The sequence below is a fragment of the Lampris incognitus genome, unplaced genomic scaffold (assembly GCF_029633865.1).
Source record: "Lampris incognitus isolate fLamInc1 unplaced genomic scaffold, fLamInc1.hap2 scaffold_557, whole genome shotgun sequence".
In the NCBI taxonomy this organism is placed as follows: domain Eukaryota; kingdom Metazoa; phylum Chordata; class Actinopteri; order Lampriformes; family Lampridae; genus Lampris; species Lampris incognitus.
In genome coordinates this window covers 1-21,640 of record NW_026611522.1, presented here as the reverse complement: position 1 = coordinate 21,640, position 21,640 = coordinate 1, and the positions used below count along the sequence as shown (strand labels likewise).

Here is a 21,640-nt window from a genome sequence, read left to right as displayed (position 1 = left end):
CCTCGGTTTTTAACAGGAAGTGCCATATTGGCCTCGGTTTTTAAACTGACGTCGTTTTTTTTTTTAACCAGAGAATCGGAATCAAATGAGTCACAAAAACGGGAAGGGAAAGAAAACTTGGGGTTTACAAGCACATCATAACTGTTTTGGACATCTCTTACTTCAAATAGAAGAGGGTAAAATAGAGAGAACAAGCCCCCCCCACCCCACCCGGACATCAGTATTGCTGTTTATACAGGCCCAACCGGTGTGTCTGTCTGCAAGATACATGTAGCCCTATACACATGCTAGCTATATAGGGTTGATGGGTTGGTGGTGGTGGTGGTGGTGGGGGGGGGGGTCAGTAAGTGAGAGGGGAACAGAGGTCTGTAGTCAATTAAGAGCTTCAAAAATCATTTATGAAGCTTTCCATTCAGTCTGCCGTTTAAAGTGTAATTAAATCCTAAATAATATGTTTTTCCTTTAACGGTTGACGCGTCCACATACCTGATGAAACCTGCAATTTCAACAAGTAACTTTCCATCAACGCAAACAAGACCGTCTCTGCCTAGCTTAAACAGGCACTTTTGAAAATGCCAGTGGGGGTGGGGGGGGTGGAGGAAGGAAGTATATCTCTGCCCGCTGATGTCAGGCTATCTCAAAAATCACTACTTCATCATCACTGATCGGGGTGGTGCCGGGCCGGGCGGATGGGGTGAAAACTTAAGACCCGAAAGAAAACGGCACAGCCACGTCTGTTTTCCATTGAAATGGGTTTGGTGACGTGCCCATTATTGATAGACACGCATATTGGTCCAAAAACACGATTCAAGGGTTTTGTTACACTTTGAAGATGCTATTTAAAGATGCTGGGCAAGACAGGCTAACAAAACACACGATGACAGTTTGCCGGGAAATACCCCCATCTAGTGGCTGGATCCGGTATTACATTGCATGGGAGTAGTTTGTCACAGTCAATGCCAAAAATGAACTGGGACTGAGTCAGTGAGTGATAGACAAAAGAGAAAGGACGATGTGTGTGTGTGTGTGTGTGTGTGTGTGTGTGTGTTCATGCCCCGGCTCAATGCAAGTAAATGTACCCCCATCCCAACAAACATCCCCGTTTAAAACAGACCACCACACAGGACACATTGGGTGCACAGGTCAATGTGATACTTTATTCATGAACCTAGGGACCATATATATATATTCATATATATATATATATATTTATATATATAACACTGTATAAATACTCTTTATACTCTACTTCCTTCTGTGGTCTCAATAACAAATAACAAATAAAAAATAATATTAAAAAGCCACATGATTATATTTAACAGGCTGTACAAAAATAAATAATGTTTGGATATTCTGTACAAAATTTTAAAAAAAAGAAGATAAAACGAAACAAGGTGCCTTCGCAGAAGGCATGAGAGACTTACTTATGAAGTAGTAGAAGGAGATAAGTCCCTCACTAGATCTCATATTTACTCTCTCGCTCGCTCGCTCGCTCGCTCACTCACTCACACACTCACTCACTCACACACACACACACCCACACACTCACACACACTCACACTCACACTCCTCTTTGGTCTCTTGACAGTTCCCTCGTTGGGGTCCATGCGGACAAGGGCGAGATGTGGCTGAAGGTCAAAGCACGGGTCTACTTTTTCTTAAGAGCGATGATCGGCTGCGTACATCGCGCGGATGGTTACAAAGATCTACGCTTGAAGGAGGGTGGACTGGCAAATTTGAACAAAAAAACAAAAAACACACTAACTATGAGCCGTCTTCTCTTCCATACCTGATGGGGTGAATAAGTAATATATGCGGGAGAGTCTCTCTCGTTTCTTTCTTTACATATGTATATATATACTCGCTTGGAGGTGCCCGCCTCTGCACGGCGGTACCTGCAATAACACCCACCCCTCCCACCCCACCCTTAAATGTCTGTCCAGCCCAGCTTGGACAAACGACACACACATGTATAAACACCTTACAGACACACACACGCACACACGCACACACACACACACACACACACAAGCATGACGTTGGCACGGTAAGCAGCATGCTTTTTTTTTTCTTTTTCTTTTTTTTTAGAAAAAAAGAGGAAACAGGAATGTCCATGTACTATTCCCCTTCACTGGGTGGGTGGGGTGAGAGGGGCGGTAAGATGTGCCACCATTTGTGCTATAAAGGCAGGCAGCTAGCTGCGTGCAGTCCTCATTGCTGCCAGGAGGTGGCAGTGCCACATATAATAGACCTTGGTATGCAGTTGCAGTCTCAGTCTTAGTCACTGTGGACCCATTTGAGGTGTGGGCAACTGCCAGACCAGCCGGGACCAACTGGAACCTGCTGCACTATTGCTCTGGTCGTAAACATTTGTAGGCCTCGTTAAAACGGTCACCGGGATGAGGCGGCGACGGGCGGAGAAGAGCAAAGGATTGGTCTGGAGTCTTTCTGACGGCTGATCATCTGGGTGGAATCAAAAAAAAGGGGGCATGGCAGTCCCGCCGGGTTGGTCCTTAGCAGGCGCCCTGACTACACAAGTCCAGCAGGGGTCGCGGCCTGTCTTTGGGGTCGCAGCTCTCGTGGGCCAGCGTGCGTCCGTCGTGGGCCATGCAGCGCAGCGGACGTTTGCGGAAGCCCCGGCCGCATGTCTTGGAGCAGGCCGACCATTCGCCCAGCAGCCAGGAGGGGCAGGGCTGGGAGGCGCAGGACCGCGAAGCCAGTGGGCGGAGCTCCTCAGGGCAGTCCCGGGACGGACGACCGTGGGGGTCCAGACACACCAACTCCCTCTGCTGCGTGCCACCCCCACAGCTCTGGGAGCACGGACCCCACTCCCTCAGGGTCCACTCCGCTCCGCCGACCTCACGGATGGCATTGATGGACGGACGGCGGCCTGCCCCGCCTCCGTTGCCTGAGGCCCCAGCGCTGTTATGCAACCTCGGGGAGAAGTAGCTGTACTTGACGCGGGGCCTCGGGGAATCTCCCACTGACAGCACCTGGATGACGAGGGGCTCGGGGAGGGGAGCGAAGCTGCGGAGGCGCTCCAGCATGGCGGAGGACCCACTGTAGCGCAACAGCGACCCCCGCATGGGGATGTCAGTCTCCATGGTCATCAGCTTGTACTCGCCGTTCAGCAGGTAGGTGCCGTCCTGGCGCCGCACGGCCAGGTAGCTGTTGTCCTGACGGCCGTTGCCGGGGGAGCGCTGCTTGACATCGAGGTGGGTGGCACCGGCGGGGATAGTCACAACGTCCTGGTAACCAGGCCTAGAGCGGAAAAGAGGGCGGACAGGAGGGTCAAACAAAGGTCCGAAAGGTCAAACAAAGGTCCTAAATAACTGCTATGAAAAGTACACATGGGCGGATATGGAGCAGTGGGAAGACGTCCTTACCTGGCACGATCCAGGGACCCCGACACTTTCTTGCAGGTGGAGCCGTCCCCACCGCACACGCCGCACTTATCGAAGCGCCGACTGGAGCCAATGACGCGGTCGCACCCGGCCTTCACACACTGGCCCTGCACGCAGACCGAGGTGGAATCTGGGCTGCAGGGTGTTCCATCCGCCACCTGGGGGCAGCAAAGAGACACAGGAAAATATTACAGCCCCGTCTAACAAAAGAGCTATATAAGGGAAAAAACGGAGATGGAATGGTGCAGCTCTTTTCTAAAAGTAAAAAAAAAGAAAGAAAAAAGCTGTCGTCTTATCGACAGTAACGGAGTAGCGAAGGGGCCGGGAGACATTACAGTAGCCGACCCCTTCGGCTTGCAGGTCTGCACAAGTAACGGAGAGGTTTTGATACAAACAGATTCTCCGAGAGGGTTGCAAGACAACTCCTAAACAGAGCTGCATTGAATGAAACAACCTTGTGTACTGCACTGTGTTCTGCGTTGTATCACAGCTTTTAAACTATCGACCCTTGACCCTCACCTTTGACTTGAGGACAAAGAAGTATCCAGTGCCTTTGGCCCGGCACATCAGCTTGCAGCGGTCTTTGGGTGACACTCCTGCATACTTGGGTACCCACTCCACTCCTTCACCAGAGCCAAAAGACACATGAGTTGACATATCGTTGTGGGCCAGACACTGCTCCTCCCGGAACGACAGGCCTGGATAGAGGAGGGCGAGAAGGAGCGAGAGAGAGACAGCAGGAGAGAGAGAGAGAGAGGTCAGAACAACTGCTTGTTCAACAAGTTAACTGCATGTTAACTTTGACACCGAGCTGCAAGATGCAACAAGGCACTGCTCTGATCTTTGAAGCCAGACAGACTATAAACTTGAAAATGACTTGAAACGAAATATATGCATGCCGCATCATCTTTTTTTTTCTCTCATAAATTTAATTTTCCCAAGTTTTTTGGAAACACGGGTTCATTGCAAGAGGACATTTGCATCCAAGCTTCAAAGTTTGGGTAAGATAAGACCTATGTAAACTTTGCATCCATGCAATAACAAGCACCACACCTGAACTTTTTGTTCGGTTTTGTCCATTTTCTTTGGGTGGGGGGGGATTCGCCCCCCTCTTTTTCTCCCCAATTGTACTTGGCCAATTACCCCACTCTTCCGAGCCGTCCCGGTCACTGCTCCACCCCCTCTGCCGATCCAGGGAGGGCTGCAGACTACCACATGCCTCCTCCGATACATGTGGAGTCGCCAGCCGCTTCTTTTCACCTGACAGTGAGGAGTTTCACCAGCGGGACGTAGCGTGTGGGAGGATCACGCTATTCCCCCCAGTCCCCTCTCCCCTCCGAACAGGCACCCCGACCAACCAGAGGAGGCGCTAGTGCAGCATGTAGTGTTTGAACCCACCCACAGACACGGCCAACTGTGTCTGTAGGGATGCCCGACCAAGTCGGAGGTAAGCCTGGGATTCGAACTGCCGATCCCCATGTTGGTAGGCAACGGAATAGACCGCTACGCCACCCGGACGTGGTTTTGTCCATTTTAAAAGCTCTCTTACCATTGGTATCGGGGCAGGTCTCTGTGTTGCAGGAGCGGTACTGGATCCTCTTGCCTTCGCAGTACTTGCCGCCGTTTTTGGGAAGGGGATTGTCACAGTCCCTGAAGGAGTACTGCACCCCTCCGCCACAGGTCCGAGAGCAGTCGCCCCACGGACCCCAAACTCCCCAGCCGCCGTTGACAGGAATCTGGAAACAGAGGGCACAGTGGTGTCACAGTTGCATATGAGCACGTTCAAGACCGCTGCAATGTATAAGTCATCTGATACATGTGTGAGGTCAATTCACTCTTGGTCCAGTTAATTTGATATGCAAATTAGAGAATATTCCAACATTGGTGATGAAAGATCTTTTGTTCACAATGGCCTTACCATAGACCAGATTGACGGACTAGTCTATTATATTCATATAATCGCCACATGACGCTACATGATGCTACATCAGTCCATCATAATGAATTATAGTGGTCGCTTTAAAAAATGTACAGTTGTTTTTATTGTTAGATTCTCTTTTAGTTTTTGCTTTGCAGTGCCACAGTGGACTGACTCCTGCTGATAATCGTTTATACACTTTGCTGTAGGAAGTGACGTGGTAGGAACCGAACTTGACTCATCATCAAAAACAACTAATGTTGTGAAATGACCATTCAAATGTGCAGTGATGGACTGCTGAATCATCATGTTAGCGTGATTGTGGATTTGGCGTCCATTAATTACATTGCACTTCAGATGGCAAGATGGTTCTGTGTGCCCAGTATGAAGAAAAGGATGGACGACTGGGAAAATTATACCTGTGTACTACATAAGATAGAGATAGACTACAAAAACTCCGGACTATTCCTTTAAAAACCTTAACTTTCAGCGTCGAAGTATGAATTACTCTATCAATTATCAGCGTCGGCGTCTGTTTAATGATTCATTATGTTTACTGAAAAGGTTTGGGACAGATTCTTATGCCTACCTGGTGTACGGCCGCCTGGGTTTTATGCAGACACTGTCCCGCCAGACAGTAGCTGTCATGTCCGCACGGCGTCCCGTCCGCCCAGGGGAAGTTCTTGGTCTGGCATACAAGCAAGCCGTTCGTTGTCGTCACCGTGCACCACAGAGCCGCGCACGTGGTGCTCAGGTCTGGGCAGTGCTGGGACTCCTCGCCAAACGTCAGCCGGCACTGGCGGTCGGCATCGTACGCCATCCCGGGCAGGGCCTGTGGCAGTGGCTGGGGCTTGGATGGCTTGTCCAGAAGGCACTGGCCATGGCCGTTGTCCAGGAAGGTGGTGATCATGAGGGCCGAGCACGGCGACCATGGCTGCTGCTGGTCCAGGTTGGACAGGGTGGAGGCCATCATGTGGGAGCCCCAGTGTTCCCCGTTGATCCCAGCGCACAGCTGGGCATCGTCGTGGGGCATGTTGAAGACATGGCCTGGAGGCGGAGACCAAATGAAGATGGATGGAAGAGAGGAAGCGCAAGGGAGGCGGAAGGAAAGACAGAAGAGGGAGATGATGGTTATCTTGGGTGCATGCATTTGTGTTTTCCTGTCTAACGAAGGACATGGATTTGTAGCTTAAAACTTCTAGGTGCCTTAACTTTCTGGTCACACTAACACCAAACATCACCAGCAGTGATATTTCACACTGAAATCAATTCATTTCAATGGAAAAGTTGTGATCAGCATATTCGCCTCTGGTAGCAAAGTAAAACTGCCTTTGTGTAGAGTTCAATTTTGGTTAACTTGGACAAGCGACTTCATGCTACTGACCGATAGCATAATGGCTTTGGACTGTGTTGAACTCCAACAGGGAGCTCGCCATGGAGGAAGCTAACATCTAATACCTAGCAAAGCTAATAATGCTTTTTTATCCGTATTTTTACAACAATCCCGCTAGCCACTGCCAAATTTCTACCCACAGGGTAGGAAAATGTGTTTTGGTTGCCAAGCTTCTGTTCCCGCCTATTTCGCAAAGAGACGCTAAGCTATCTTTGCTCCGCTAATTTCTTGACCGACCTTTCTGGGGCTATTGTAACGAAAACAGAGACCCTTTTCATTTCCACTTTGTGTGGAGGTCTTACCGAGTTCGTGCGCCACAGTGAACGCGGCCTGCAGCCCGTCATCCTCGATGATGGAGCAGCTTCTGTCGCGGTCACACACCGTGCCGACGTCGGCCATGCCCAGGGTGTCACAAGAGTGGGCGCCGCACAGATCCTGAAACAGAGAGAGAGAGGGAAAAAGAGCGGACAGATGTTAGCTTGATGTTGTCTTTCTGATCACTTCTCTTCTCTAAACACGCATGGTTACACCCCCACCCCTGTAACAATAGGATTGTTGTTCCTAGTTAGTGGTTCCAGGGAGCAATTAGAGTGTGACACAGACCCTGAGTGATGCTGGCTAGAGCTGAAAGTAATGGAACTGTATGGTTGAAGGATTTATGCTAATAACCTACCGTCCTGGTGAAGAGCACGGCGGTGTCGTAGTGCTCGGGGTGGCGGTCACTGGGTGGGTTGTGCTGCCGCTGCCACTGGCAGAAGTTGCGGAGCGTCAGCGCGGCGTTGGAGGAGACCTGGGGACCTCGCTCCTCTTCATACACCACCAGCAGCTTCACCACCGCCAGGCTGATGGAGTTGTGGATGGTGGGGTGGCGGTAGAGGCGAGAGGCCACAGCCATGATGGTCAGCAGGTAGGGCTTGAGGCCGGCGCCGTGGAACTCGGCCATGGACTGGTCGGCCACCAGCATGATCTCCAGGTAGCGGGGGACGGAGACGAAACGCCTGGTCCTTTGGTGAGCTGGGAGGGGAAGATGGAGGTTTGAAAAAGAGCGACCAGGAAAGAGAGAGAGGGGGGGGGGACATGAGAGTGAGTCAAACTGTGAAAACTAATAGGGTACACTGACAATGTGATGTCCGATTTCTAGGTCCATTTCTTTTGCGTGTATACTTGAGCAGCTATGCATGTATTTGTGGTATTGGACGGATTAGTTTGTCTAGAACAGTCCGCGCGATGTAAAACTCGTACTCTGGCACTGAACCAGAGTCCTAAATATGGCCCTCACAAAGCCCGTGTTTTGTTTCGTGTTTTGTTCGGAAAGGATAGAGGCTCCAAAGAGAGCTCGAGCTCTGCGGATGTGCCTGGAGGAGCTCGCGCTGCCGTGACTCAGCGGTCACAACACTGAACAACACCGCCCCCCCGCCCCCCCCCCCCCCACACACACACCTCCCAACTGCATCTACATTCCTAAAATGACCTTCTCCGGAGGGAAATTATGTGAGCGGAGAAAATCCTCCTGCTGCTTGTGAGAATTGTCCGCCTGTGCTAAGTCTGTACCAGGAGGCGACCCTGCCGGCTCTGGCTGGCCCTCAGCCCCGTATTCCCCTTCCCTTTCCCCTCCCTCCCTCCCTCCCTCCCTCCCGCCATCACCCTCCCTCCCCCTCCTCGCTGGTTGTGAGCTGTCAAAAGGGAGCTGGGTCCACCGGGTTAACCCTTGCTGTGCACTCCGGCTAACTCCTGCTGACTGGAGTTAGATCCATTGTAGACTACTACGGCCACCGGTACACTAAAGTACAAGTTGCAGTATACTATAAAGTGTATATAGTACACTACAACTTGTACTTTAGTGGACGGACATCCACCAAGTAACGGATATTACAAGTTTTTAAACATCATATGGTAACGATACGGACTCGTTTCGGTCCTGTAAGGTAACTGCTGCTTGGTTTCATAGAATACACTTCGGTTGGACTTTGTGGACTTTTTTTGGGACCTTTTCCTCAATCCTTCCTTTGCCAAAGACGTATACAGACACACAAAAGAATTTGGCTTGGCTTATTTGATGATTTACTTAAAAGTCTTGGGCTGTAGGCCGAACCCCCACCCCCACCCCCCGGCTACACCCATGCCTACGGGATGCAAATGATACTAGCGACCTAACATCATGAAAGTGTGCGTACTGTGCATTGCTTTACCTTTCTGGTCTGACTTGGGGGCTTTGTTCTCCAGGTTCTCCGGCACCCTCTCCTCGTCCTCGTTCACCCCGCACTTGGAGCTCCCCTCCTCGGCAAACGACGCGCGGCGTCTCCGGCGGACGATGTGCACGTCGTCCTCCGTGCTGCGCGCACCGCTGGCGTTGAGCGGCCGGATGAAGTACTCCTCCCCCAGCAGGTAGAATCCGCCGTGGAGACCGTGGCACAGGTTGAGCGCGGCGGCGGAGCGCTCGTCTCCGTTCACCGTGCCCGAGAAGAAGCAGCCCGGCTCGGCCCCGCCGTCGGACTCCTCCATCTCCGGCAGAGCCGCGCCGGGACTCCCCACGACGCTGAACACGAACCCCGGCGCCAGAAAGGTCTGGTCAGGCTCTAGCTGCAGCAGCAGCTCCATGCCGAATACGTCCAACCGGTAGACCCGCATCTCCGCCTCCTTCTCCAGCTCCTCCGCGGACGGAGTCCGCCCCGGCTGGGCTGGGCTCGCCGCCGCCGCCGGGTCCAGTCTGAGCGGCACCACCGCGCTCTCCTCCCACGCGGTGCGCACCGCGCCGACGCACAGCGCGGCGATCAAACCGAACGAGACGCGCAGCAGAGACATGACGTTATCACCCGAAAATCCGCCAAGTGGAGAGAGAGAGAGACGTCGATATAAAGCGAGGGAACAAATAAAATCCTTGAAAATGTTTTTTTTCTCTCTCTCTTTTTAAATCTCACTAAAAACTACGTACAACCAGACTTTTAAACTTCCATAAAACTGCCCCCCTCTCAATTTACGCACGCTCAACAACAACAACAACAAAAACCTAAAACAACCCCAAAAAAAAAAGAAGTATCAAAATCAAATCCAGTGCAACACTCAAGAGTTACGTGCAGGTTTGACTCATTGCAGGATGCCTCGTAGAGTCACTTATTCTTCAAGTGAAGGGGGGTGGGGGGGGCGGGTAGGAACCGAGCTCTCAGCGGTAAATCCCAACAGTTGGCCGACAGCGGTGGTGCGTCTCTCGGGCAGCCGGCAGCCGTCTCACAAGCGCTTCTCTTTTCCGCTCTCTTGACTTCGAGGGGGCAGCGATCTATCTCTGCTGGCCCGGTCTGCGAGTCTGCTCCTCTTGGTGTTTTTGCCTTGCAGTCAGAAAAGAGCCGGTCCCTGTTTATATGCCCCTGCCTAGGACCACCCCCTTGCCCCGGGGGCCCTTTGATGTGAGAGGGGCCAATCTCCTGCGCAAAAGAAAACGCAGCGCGTCTTGGAGCGTTGCCATAATAATCAATCATGGTGGAGTAGGACGTTTTTGCCCGAGAAACCCTTTTTTCCCCTCCTCCTCCTCCCCCCCCCATTTTATTTTGCTTGTAGGTGGGATTATTAAACAGACCTAAAGCCCCCCTCCCCTCCCCATCCTCCTCTCGATTGCTTTGTGAGTTAATTTCTCTTCGTCATTTCTTGTATCCAACATGCGTCAGGCTGGCATGCAGTAGGCAGGAGGGGTTTTTTTGCAACAATGTTGCAGTTGTGGTGAAACTGAACAATATGGGGGAGGTGAGGGGAGGGGAGGGGAGGGGGGGAGGTATGTTGTGTCGATCGTATCATACTGGCCAGATATGCAGCAACTGAGTTCACCTTCGCCGTGCCGTACCAGGCAGGTTCGGCTGTGCCGTGGCCGGTCTCTCTCTCTCTCTCTCTCTCTCTCCCCCTCTCCCTCTCTCCCTCTCTCCCTCTCTCTCGCAGGGAGAGGCTGCGGAGTAAAAGGCCGGCGGGTTCTTAAGGTGGAATTAGAGACCATCGTACTCCGTATCCTACAACCGAGCAAACTTTTTTTTTTTTGCTCGCCCAGCCAAGTTCTGCCCCCCTCCCTCCCCCTCCCCCAAAACACCACCGAATAACATTTCCCACATCTCCCCCAAACGAGCTCGGAGCTTAAAGAGGCTCGCGAATAAAACAGATGAAAACACGTGACACATCTGCGCTGGTCTAGGCCGCGCATCGACAGATCGAGAATGTGTTGAAGGGGAAACGTGAGTCGAGCATCAACGTGCGCAACAGCGCTCTTTAATAATCCCAACCATTTAACAAGAGAAACCGGGATTAGATTTCCCACAGCAACCCCCCCCCCACACACACACACACACACACGCCACCTGTAAAAACATCAGTCTAAAGTACGTATGAATCGCCTTTCAGTGCAACACAGCGCTTGGTGGTGTCAAATGGGGCTGGGAAATAAGACACCGAGGATCAGAGTTTGTCTCATCGGCGACGACTGAATTCATTAACGTGGTGCGTCTGTGGCCGAATCACGGCGGGCCACCTTAAAAGCAACAGGCTGAGCGGCGCTGAGCTGCTGTAGTGTCACGCTGTTCCAGCAGGGGGAAGCACCGAGCAGAGGGGGAAAAAACAGCCGGTAACACCGCGTGACGAGCGCTCCGATCGGAGCAGCCGACAGGTGGCGCTGCAGCATTACGTTTGAAAATTAGTAAAAGAGCAGGTTTAAGGGCCGCGGCCGTACGGGGGCAGACGTGGCTCAGTCATGAAGCGCAATATAAAGCAGACCGACGGGACAGGCGGTCAAACTGTGTGCAGATGTTCCCATTGGAGCAACAGGGAAACTTCAAGAAAGGCAATGCAGGTGGACAGTAGTGTCTTCACCGATCCTTATAGTATTACTAATGTCCTTACTGATATAGAGCAGTGGTTCTCAACCCTTTTTGGGGTCCTGGACCCCCTGCGTATTTTTGATCTACCCTGAGGACCCCTCCACCTGATCTTGGGGGAGGGGGGTTGCAATTTGATAGAAACAGTAGAAACTGCATTTTAAATTGCATTATAGCATTTATTCACTCTTTGGGGCAAAAATAAGAGCTTTCAGTTGTAACTTAGATATAGTTAACAAAACAGAATATGTATTCAGTAACTTTCAGATATATGTAACAGAACAGAATATGTATTCAGTAACTTTCAGATATATGTAACAAAACAGAATATGTATTCAGTAACTTTCAGATATATGTAACAAAACAGAATATGTATTCAGTAACTTTCAGATATATGTAACAGAACAGAATATGTATTCAGTAACTTTCAGATATATGTAACAAAACAGAATATGTGTTCAGTAACTTTCAGATATATGTAACAACACAGAATATGTATTCAGTAACTTTCAGATATATGTAACAAAACAGAATATGTGTTCAGTAACTTTCAGATATATGTAACAACATAGAATATGTATTCAGTAACTTTCAGATATATGTAACAACATAGAATATGTATTCAGTAACTTTCAGATATATGTAACAGAACAGAATATGTATTCAGTAACTTTCAGATATATGTAACAAAACAGAATATGTGTTCAGTAACTTTCAGATATATGTAACAACATAGAATATGTATTCAGTAACTTTCAGATATATGTAACAAAACAGAATATGTGTTCAGTAACTTTCAGATATATGTAACAAAACAGAATTTTTATGCAGTAACTTTTAACAATGCAAACGGGAGCGAGATCTCTTATTAAAATACAATAAATTACACTTGTGAAACAGATGTAATTAGAGAAAAAAGTCCTGTTACCCTTTATAGTTTAGGTAGATAAAGGTCTCAGTCACATTTGAGTAAAATAATCCTATTTCTATAAATGTCATAGGATCTTTTTTTTAAAGATATTTCATTTTCACGGACCCCTTGCAAGACCCTCGGTTGAGAAACACTGATTTAGAGGACTAGTCACCAAAGACTTCATCTTTGACAAAGGAGTGACAAAGCCTATTGTTTAATGTTAAAAGACAATCGGTTAACAATGCAGGCTCAAATGTTGACTAAGTGACACAGAAATATAATTGGGGGTTTAGATTTGTCCCATTGGCACCAAGTATTGACCCCAAAAGTCACTTTCCTCTCTGAAAATGACGTTTTGACAGTTCCCCCAAAGCATCCTCGTGCACATTTACCAACAGGTTGTTTACATAGATGGATAAAAAGGGGGGGTAAAGCAGCCTATCTAATCGTCATCATCTTCATCATCATCATCTAATATACATGAACAACCTCACTCTATGCGTACTGTCATAATTTCGTTTCAGCTCTGAGAATACAACATTTGCCCCCCCCCCGGCTTCTTTTCTCCCCAATTGTATCCGACCAATTACCCCACTCTTCCGAGCCGTCCCGGTGGCCGCTCCACACCTTCTGCCGACCCGGGGGGGGGGGGGGGGGCTGCGGGCTGTTATGTCCACACGGGACGACTGCGTGAACGACTAACCGGGGCTTTAGTTCATCACTCTCGTCCCGTCGTTCACACATCCACGCTGTATGTCTCGCATCCATGCTTGTTCCTCCTTCCTACTTCCGCACTCCCCCATAACGCCTTGCTTCTCTTAAAGAGGTATTCTCTATTAAAGTCTGGACATCACATCCCTCCAACATCCCCAAACAAAACGGCAAAACATACTTGGCAAAAGGGGAAGATGTCAAATTAAACAGAACAGTTTTCTTTGACTACAAACGGTGTTTTGTTTTGTTTTTGGGTTTTGTTTTTTTAGCTTAGTATAAAGTCTTTAAGGTACTCTGGCCGCTTCTGGACTACCCTCTGTGGGTAGCGAGGGATGCCAGGGGTCTCAGGGCCCGATGGGGCCATTGGGGGTGCCCTGTCCGCGTCGATGTGGGCAAACCCGCTACGACCACCTATGGGTGTAGTCTGTTGAGGCATGATGGTGTCGTGTTCTGTAGCGGCGGGCGTAGGTGGAGCTAGTGGGGGGGGGGGCGGGGGCACTTGCTTGAAGTGTGATGTGTTCCTTGTCACCACTCGCTGCTCACGTTGTGCAGTGACCATTGTTCCTTTGACTGCAATGATTTGGGGCGGATCAGGACGGAAAGGGGATTGGAACTTGTTGTGTGGTCGCAGTCTTTTGACCAACACATGGGACCCCCCTTTCAGAGCAAAGGAGGGACGACAGAAGCGTTTGTCGTGGTGCCCTTTCATCTTCTCTTTTGCTTGTGTGTCTTTGGCTCTCGGGAGCTCGTCCGGGACTGTGGACTGGACACTGGGAAGTGTTGTGCGCACTTGCCTACCGAACACTGCTGCGGCAGGGGGCGTCCCAGTGGAGCAGCGAGGGATGCTCTGTCTGCTCTCAGGGAGCGATTCAGTTCTTGTTGAGCGTTTTTGTGCTCCAGTGTTGCAATCCTGAGTGTGTTTTTTTCAGGGTCTTCATGAATCTTTCCACTTCGCCATTTGCTTGGGGCCAGTATGGAGTTATCTTTCTGTGGTGGAATCCCAGGTACGTAGCATACCTGGAGAAGTCTTCAGACTTGAACGGTGGACCATTGTCACTCTTGACGACTTCTGGAATGCAATATGCTGAGAAGATTTTGTCTAGCTTTGGTATTACAGCTTTGGCGCATGTGGTGGATACTGTCCTCACCTAAGGGAACCTTGAGTAATCATCCATCACTACAAATAAGTACTCTCCATTTGGCAAGGAGCAAAATTTCAATACTCACTTCAGTCCAAGGTGCAGCTGGCAGAGGAGTCATCTGAAGTGGTGCGTGAGACTGTGTCGTGTTTGTTACTGCCTGGCAGGCAAGACAGGTTTTGATGCCTTTTGGTCGATTCCTGGGAACCACACTTTCTCCCGGAGTAGTTTCTTTGTTTTCATCACCCTCTGGTGGCCTTCATGGGCGATGTCTATCACCCGGTTATGCAGTGAGGAAGGTATTACAAGTTTATTCCCTCTCAGCAGGAGATCAGATGCAGACACCATTAGCTCTGATCTCTTTGCGTGAAAACACCGGAGAACTGATTGCTGGGCTGGAGACATGTCCGCTGTCTGTTCCAGAAGAGTGTGCCACTGTCCAGTCCTGACAGTAGTCATAACCCTTTGGAGGCATGGGTCAGATTGTGTGGCAGCATGAATCTCCTGTAGTGTCATGGCACGGGGCACATTGTGGTTGACGATGAAGCGCACATGGGCTTCAGCCAGCTCAGTGGCATGTGTGTCCTTGGACTCGGGTGTGGAACAGGGTGCCTGGAGGAATAGTCTGCTGGGTTACCGGCACCTGCCCTGTAGACCACAGAAAAGCTGAAGTTTTGCAGTTTCAGCAACCAGCGTTCGATTCTGGGAGGAGGGGAGGACAACGGCTTGTTGAACATGGGCACCAGCGGCTTGTGGTCTGTAACGACTGTGAAAGTGTATCCAAGTAGATAGAGATGGAAGTGAAGGCAACCCCAAATCACAGCTAGGACCTCCCTCTCAGTCTGTGAGTATTTCTGTTCCACAGGTGACAACGTTTTGATGGTGTAGGCGAGTGTGTGTAGTCTACCATCAGAGCCAGTTTGGGTTTGAACAACTCCAAGGCCTACAGGGCTTACATTCACGACAACCTTTGTGTGCTTTGATTGGTCAAAGTAGGCCATGACTGTGTCACTGCTCAGGGTACTTTTGAGTGTGTCAAATGCGGCCTGGTGTGCGGGAGACCAGTCCCACAGTTGGTCCTTCTTTGTGAGCCTTCTGAGGGGCTGTGTCAGGGTAGCTAGATCTGGAATGAAGCGACTACAGTATGTGACAAGGCCCAGGAAACTGCAGACCTCTCCTGGATTCTGTGGGGCTGTGGTCTCCTTGACTGCTTCAGCTTTCTTGGGGTCCACTGAAATGCCTTTGTCTGAGAAAACACAGCCAAAGAACTCCAGCTTGGGTTTTGTTGAATTCACACTTGTCAGCATTTAGTGTCAGGTTGCAGTCTCTGAGGCATGTGAGGACCTTCTCCAGGTTCTCATCGTGCTCCTGTTGGCTGGCACCGTACACCAGCATGTCATCACTGACATTCAAAACACATGGGATGCCAGATAGTGCCTCTCTGATGGTGTTCTGGAAAATCCCTATCCCGAAGTTGAGATGCTTGTAGTGGGGCAGGCCCACGTGTGTAGTGAAGGTCGTTATGTAGCGGGAGTCAGGGTAGAGTTCAAGTTGGTGGTAGCCAGCCGTTAGATCGAGTTTGGAGAACACTTTTGCACCATTTAGGTCTGCTAGGATATCATCCACAGTAGGAGTGAGGTGTCTTTCATGCTTGATGGCCTCGTTCGGGCATCTCATGTCTACACACAGTCTGATTTTTCCTGGTTGTTTAGGCTTAGGGGCCACTACCACAGGTGAGACCCAGGGTGCTGGGCCCTCAACACGTTTAATGATGTCCATCGCCTCTAGTTTCTCCAACTCTTATTCGACTAGCTTCCTCATGTGGAACGGGATGCGTCTGTGTGGCTGAGCTACTGGTTTTACAGTTGTGTCGATGTGGATTTTTACCCGGTGGTTCTTGACCTTCCCAGTGCCTTGGAAAACTTCAGAGCATCTCTCCTGAGGCTTTAGTGGCATGTCTACACTGTTGACCAGGCGGACTAGGTCGAAGGCAATCGCAGTCTGACAACTCAAAACAGGAATCGCTGACTTGTCAACCACATAGACCGTCTCTGAGATCACCCTTTCTCGGAAGCTGAGCTGTGAGCGGAACTGCCCATGCACTGGCAAAGGCATGTGTGAGCCATATGCAAAAATCCTGACTGACGTGCTCTGCAATACGGGAGGGTTTGGTAGTGACTGAAAAGTGCAAAAATCCATTACATTGACAGAGGCTCCAGTATCCACTAGCGCTTCGAGTGAGGACCCATTTCCCTGAATGGTCTGTTTTGGCTCTGCGACGGCTGGGTCCCCCAGTGTGAAGAGGTAAGCGGAGGAGGAGCCTGCCCCGTCTTCATTGGGATGAGGTGAGTAAGCAGAGTTTGAGGGGCCATCCGACAAGAGAGAGTTCACATTTTGTCTTGGTTGTGACCGGCACACTTTCGAAAAGTGATTTCTTTTACCACAGTTGCGACATGCAGGTCCATATGCTGGGCACTCGCCTTGGTGAGGGATTGGTCCAACGCAACTGAAACGCTCGCGTGCGCGTGCATCTCGGGCTGTTGATGCCGGTTGCCGGGCTCGCTGCTGGCTCTGCCGCCCTTGATGGCGCAATGCTGAAACGCCATCTAAACCAGTGTCAATTTGTTCTTCCATTTCAAGTGCTTGTTGTTCGGATGCTTCATTGGGCCTGGCTACTTCACGGAGTTTTGTCGGTGTCATTGTGGGATCGGTGAGAGCTTTGCCTTCTCAGCTGGTGTGATGTGCAGCTTTGTACGATGTGACGTCTGGTTTCTGCATCGGCAGCAGGGGGACTCACAGCATGCAGCCAGAGTGCTTAGGCGAACGTAGTATTCCCCAGCTGTTTCATTTTCGGATTGAGTCTGAATTCGTAAATTTCGAAGTCCACGTTTTTCTTCGGTGAGAAATAAGCAGCACGAGCCCGTTTGGCTGTATTAAGGTCCTTATCTTCTCCTCTCTCGGGAAGGGTGACAAAAATGTCGTATACCCGTTCACCAGCATAGTGAACTATCATGGCACGTTCTCCAGTGTCCTCCTTGATGTCCATGGCGCGCAGGAAATTTTCCAAACCGAGCCGTCCATCTTTCCCATCTTGATCCCGATGGTCCAGGTGCTCCACCGTGGACGTCAAACACGGAGAAGGAATCGGCTGTAGCAGACAGCACGTTGGCGACGGTTAGATGCGGTGTAGGCTACGTCCTGGTCTGAGCTGTGAGCTAATCCCTTTACGCGCCGGGATGCTAAACGTCAGTTAGCCGCTATCACTGATCACTACCAGGCTACTCAACAATCCTTTCGGCCCGTGGCAAGAGAGGTCCTTTTAACCCACAAAATCCTCGTCGCCATTGTTATGTCCACAAATATTATGTGAACGGATAACCGGGGCTTTATTTGATCACTCTCGTTCTGTCGTTCACGCATCCACGCTGCGTCCTTGCTTGTTCCTACTTCCTACTTCCGTACTCCCCCATAACCCCTTGCGTCTCTTAAAGAGGTATTCTCTATTAAAGTCTGAACATCACACAGACTACCACACGCCTCCTCCGATACACGTGGAGTCGCCAGCCGCTTCTTTTCACCTGACAGTGAGGAGTTTCACCAGAGGGACGTAGCGCGTGGGAGGATCACGCTACCCCCCCCCAACAGGCGACCAGAGGAGGCGCTAGTGCAGCGACCAGGACACATACCCACATCCGGCTTCCCACCCGCAGACACGGCCAGTTGTGTCTGTAGGGACGCCCGCCTCTAGCCAGCTTCCTCCTAAGAGCAACACGCTCCCCTTGTTCTAGTTTACATCTATTTTACTCAAGTTATTGTTATAAATATTTTCAGTAATCTTGTTTACAAAAAGTGCGGCGTGGTTTGTGTGGGTGGTGGTGGTGAATCAGGGTTGGTGGGCCGGTCTGAGTCAAAAAGTCCAGGGCCATTTTTCCTTCCCAGTCCACCCCTACTTGTGTAAGACAAATTTGGCCTTTTAAGAACTTTTCCTGAAAAATACCCCCTCCCTTTTCTCCCCAATTGTACTTGGGCCAATTACCCCCACTCCTCCGTGCCATCCTGGTCGCTGCTCCACCCTCTCTGCCCAGGGGCGGAGCAGCGATTTTAAAAGTGTGGGTGTTCGAGGGGTGGGACATGAGCACCGCCACCCCCCGCCTTAGGCCCCTGTTCCAGTCTCCACAACATGCCAAAGCAAAATGAATGCCATGCATGTCTACATTGTCTTCAGCACCATATGCAAATAATATTGAGTTTAAAATGGACATTGTAGCACCACCACCACCCCCCCACCCCAAGATACTATATTCACCAGCATTCACATACCATAGTATTAAGCAGTGACTTTAGACTTTTTAGTGTCCGTTAAAAACCGTGCTTTTCACAAAAATATAAATAACACTTTAATTATTCTTTTTTCTTATTTCATCCATGATACACAACAAGACGAAAACTGAGCTGCAGCGTCCAACTCCACCATACCCATCACTCAAAACCAGTGGGGGAAACTGGCAAGGACACAGCACCTTTCCCGTTACAGAAACACCCAAAACCAGTGTCAGAAATAACAAAGGGGGAAATTGTCCTTTTTGCCCTGTACTGTCGCCCCTTAAAACATGAGATGGGTAATTATTGCTGTCCTGTGACAACCAACGTTTCATGTAAACTGGATCGCTCAGTGGCTTTTCTCCAGCTCCTGGAAGCCTGCTGAATTAAATGCAGGTTCTGCATCCTTTGCCAGTGGTGAGGTATCAGTGTGAAATGCTTTGCGACGGTAAAAGCACAGCACACCTCCCACACCAGGACTGAAATGGAGCTGACTGCTTAGCAATGAATTTGGGATCCGGTTGATCTGGTTTAGTTGCTGAGAATGGTTGGTAGGAGACTGCCGCAGCAGACGTGTCCAACACCCTCTGTGACCTGCACCACACTGTCCTCAACCTCGCCACCTCCATCAATCAATCAATCAATCAATCAATCAATCAATCAATCAATCAAGTTGCATTTTATACAGGGCTTTCCTAACTGCAGCAGCTCTCTTCTTCTCCTATGCTGAAGCCCTCTCCATCTCCTTCTCTTGTGTTCCCTCCTTCTTCTTCTCCCTGCTCCCCTTTGTCCTCCTGACTCCTGGACCCTACTCCCTCATAAACATCCTACAAATGAAGTAAAAAACACACTCATTAACATAATGGAGCTCAATGTTAATATTCTTGAGCATGTTCTTCCTCCCTCGACCCTCCCTCCCCCATCTCCCATGCCTCTCTGCCACAAACACGCTGACATGTCCAGAACATTAACTACGAGGTGCGAGCGAACCCCGAAACTGATTTCATTGGACTGCTCACCTGCGCAGCGTGAACCTCCTCCTTCCTCCGCGAGGCTGACGCCTGGTGGCTAAACAAGCCAGTCCTCAACAAGCAGAGCACAGCGGCCACAGGGACGAGCTGATGCAGGAATTATTTTTTTTAAAATAGGTTTTAAACTCAAACAGATAGCTTTAAGTTACGGAAATGAACCCCTACATAGCATCAACGCAAGAACAGAATTAATGTACTCCTATTAAACCCGAATGACTGCAGTCATAACTTGCAAGCTAGCTTCCCGTTTCCTTCCGAAGCAAAGACCTGGCAAGCCCGTGTCACATGGCTGTGATTGGCCGGATGGCCGCTCAATCAATCTAACTTGACCAATAGGTTTTCACGTGTGGGGAACTCGGTTTCGTTTAGTCAATGACTGCCTCAGGAAAAACAAGGGGGCGGGGCGGGGGGCGGGGTCATGTTTCAGCGGAAGTGTAAACATCCACGGCTACCACACGCCTCCTCCGATACATGTGGAGTCGCCAGCCGCTTCTTTACACCTGACGCTATTCCCCTCACTTCCCCCTCCCCCTCGAACAGGCGCCCCGACCGACCAGAGGGGGCGCTGGTGCAGCGACCAGCACACATACCCACATCCGGCTTCCCACCCGCAGACACGGCCAAATGTGTCAGTAGGGGCGCCCGACCAAGCCGGAAGGTAACACGGGGATTCGAACCGGCGATCCCCGAGTTGGTGGCCACGCCCCCTTTTTTGTGAACTCTGACCTTGACCTTTAGTCTCCTGAGACGTAAATTCAGAGAAATAAAAGAGGAACCAAACAGATGGTTCATCCATCAGGTTCGTTCTGTGGCTGTCCACTGTAGAGCTCACGAGGGCGAAAGACCGGATGTCAAGGGTTGGATCTTACAGTGACACACACATACGCACACACACACACATACACACACACACACAGAATGCATCTGTTATGAACTAATTGACTGAAAATGTTTAATTGTCGAGTAAATAAAATTGAAAATCATGTTGTTTGTGTGTGTGTGTGTGTGTCTGTGTGTGTGTGTGTGTGTGTGTGTTTATTTTCTTGGCAAATTGGCAAATTCACAACACCCAGGACAAAATGAACGACACGGGAAACAGCCACGTTTAAATATATAGATTTTTTATGTACATATATTCATATGGAGGACTAGAAAAAAAAACAACACACTATTTTCTTAGAAAGGAACGGCTCTGCACAGTCATATTCCTAAGTTCAATAGTAATTTGATACAAAATACCATAATAAATTAAAGTCGTCGTGTCTTTTTTTTATTTTTCAAATCACACATTGCAGTTGTACAAACAATAAATTACAAGTTCAGTGCTGTGTTTCTGTCATTCAACTAAAGGGTCTTTTCCCATTGGAAGAGTCAGAGCAGGGTAACTGTGTGTGTGTGTGTGTGCGTGCGTGCGTGTGCGTGCGTGTATGCGTGTTTGAGACAGAGAGAATCGGAAGTAGGAAGTCAGGAAAACACGTGGTTGTTCAAGCGTATGTGTTTGCTCTTACTGGCTCCTGTGCGTGCGGGACACGTGTGGCGCCACTGTTTTTGGACACCCCGTGCGCATGCGCCTTCGCGGGTGCGTTTTCTGTTGCTGTTGTGTGACTAAATGGGCATGTGTGTTTTCCAAAAATGTGTGCATAATTTGCAGAGGTTGGGTTTGTGTGCGGATGCATGCATGCATATGTGGTTGTTATGCAAATATATGGTGCACAAGATGCATTGTTTAAATCACGCGTGTGTGTGTGTGTGCGTGCGTGCGTGTGTCAGCTTGTATGCGTGTTTTTCTGCGTATATAGAGTTGAGTACTAACATATATGTGAGAGAGATGTATTAATCTGTGTGAAACTATGTGTACATCGTGTATTGTCCGTGTACATCTGCATGTGCCCGTGTGAGGGAGGGTACCGGTGTGGTCAGCGGACCTCTGTGGGACAAGTATTTGCAAATAGGTTGCACCG

The 21,640-nt window shown here is 49.8% G+C and overlaps 1 protein-coding gene across 1 annotated transcript; it reads right to left on the bottom strand.

Moving 5' to 3' along the window:
- Nucleotides 1–1,137: 1,137 nt before the first annotated feature.
- adamts1 (ADAM metallopeptidase with thrombospondin type 1 motif, 1) lies at nucleotides 1,138–10,054 on the bottom strand. The gene is made up of 8 exons (XM_056302123.1): nucleotides 8,905–10,054; nucleotides 7,389–7,729; nucleotides 7,018–7,150; nucleotides 5,912–6,369; nucleotides 4,954–5,140; nucleotides 3,924–4,102; nucleotides 3,387–3,562; nucleotides 1,138–3,261 (listed from the first exon to the last, which is right to left on the bottom strand). The coding sequence occupies exons 1-8, from the start codon at nucleotides 9,515–9,517 to the stop codon at nucleotides 2,514–2,516; spliced, it is 2,835 nt and encodes a 944-aa protein (XP_056158098.1). The 5' UTR covers nucleotides 9,518–10,054; the 3' UTR covers nucleotides 1,138–2,513.
- Nucleotides 10,055–21,640: the final 11,586 nt, after the last annotated feature.

Excerpts from the sequence above, each read along its gene's own strand:
- adamts1 (XM_056302123.1), bottom strand. The coding sequence starts at position 9,517 with ATGTCTCTGCTGCGCGTCTCGTTCGGTTTGATCGCCGCGCTGTGCGTC. Across the intron at positions 7,730-8,904 it reads CCCCAAGTCAGACCAGAAAG|CTCACCAAAGGACCAGGCGT; the intron begins GTAAAGCAATGC and ends TTCCCCTCCCAG. Across the intron at positions 7,151-7,388 it reads CCGTGCTCTTCACCAGGACG|GATCTGTGCGGCGCCCACTC; the intron begins GTAGGTTATTAG and ends TCTCTGTTTCAG.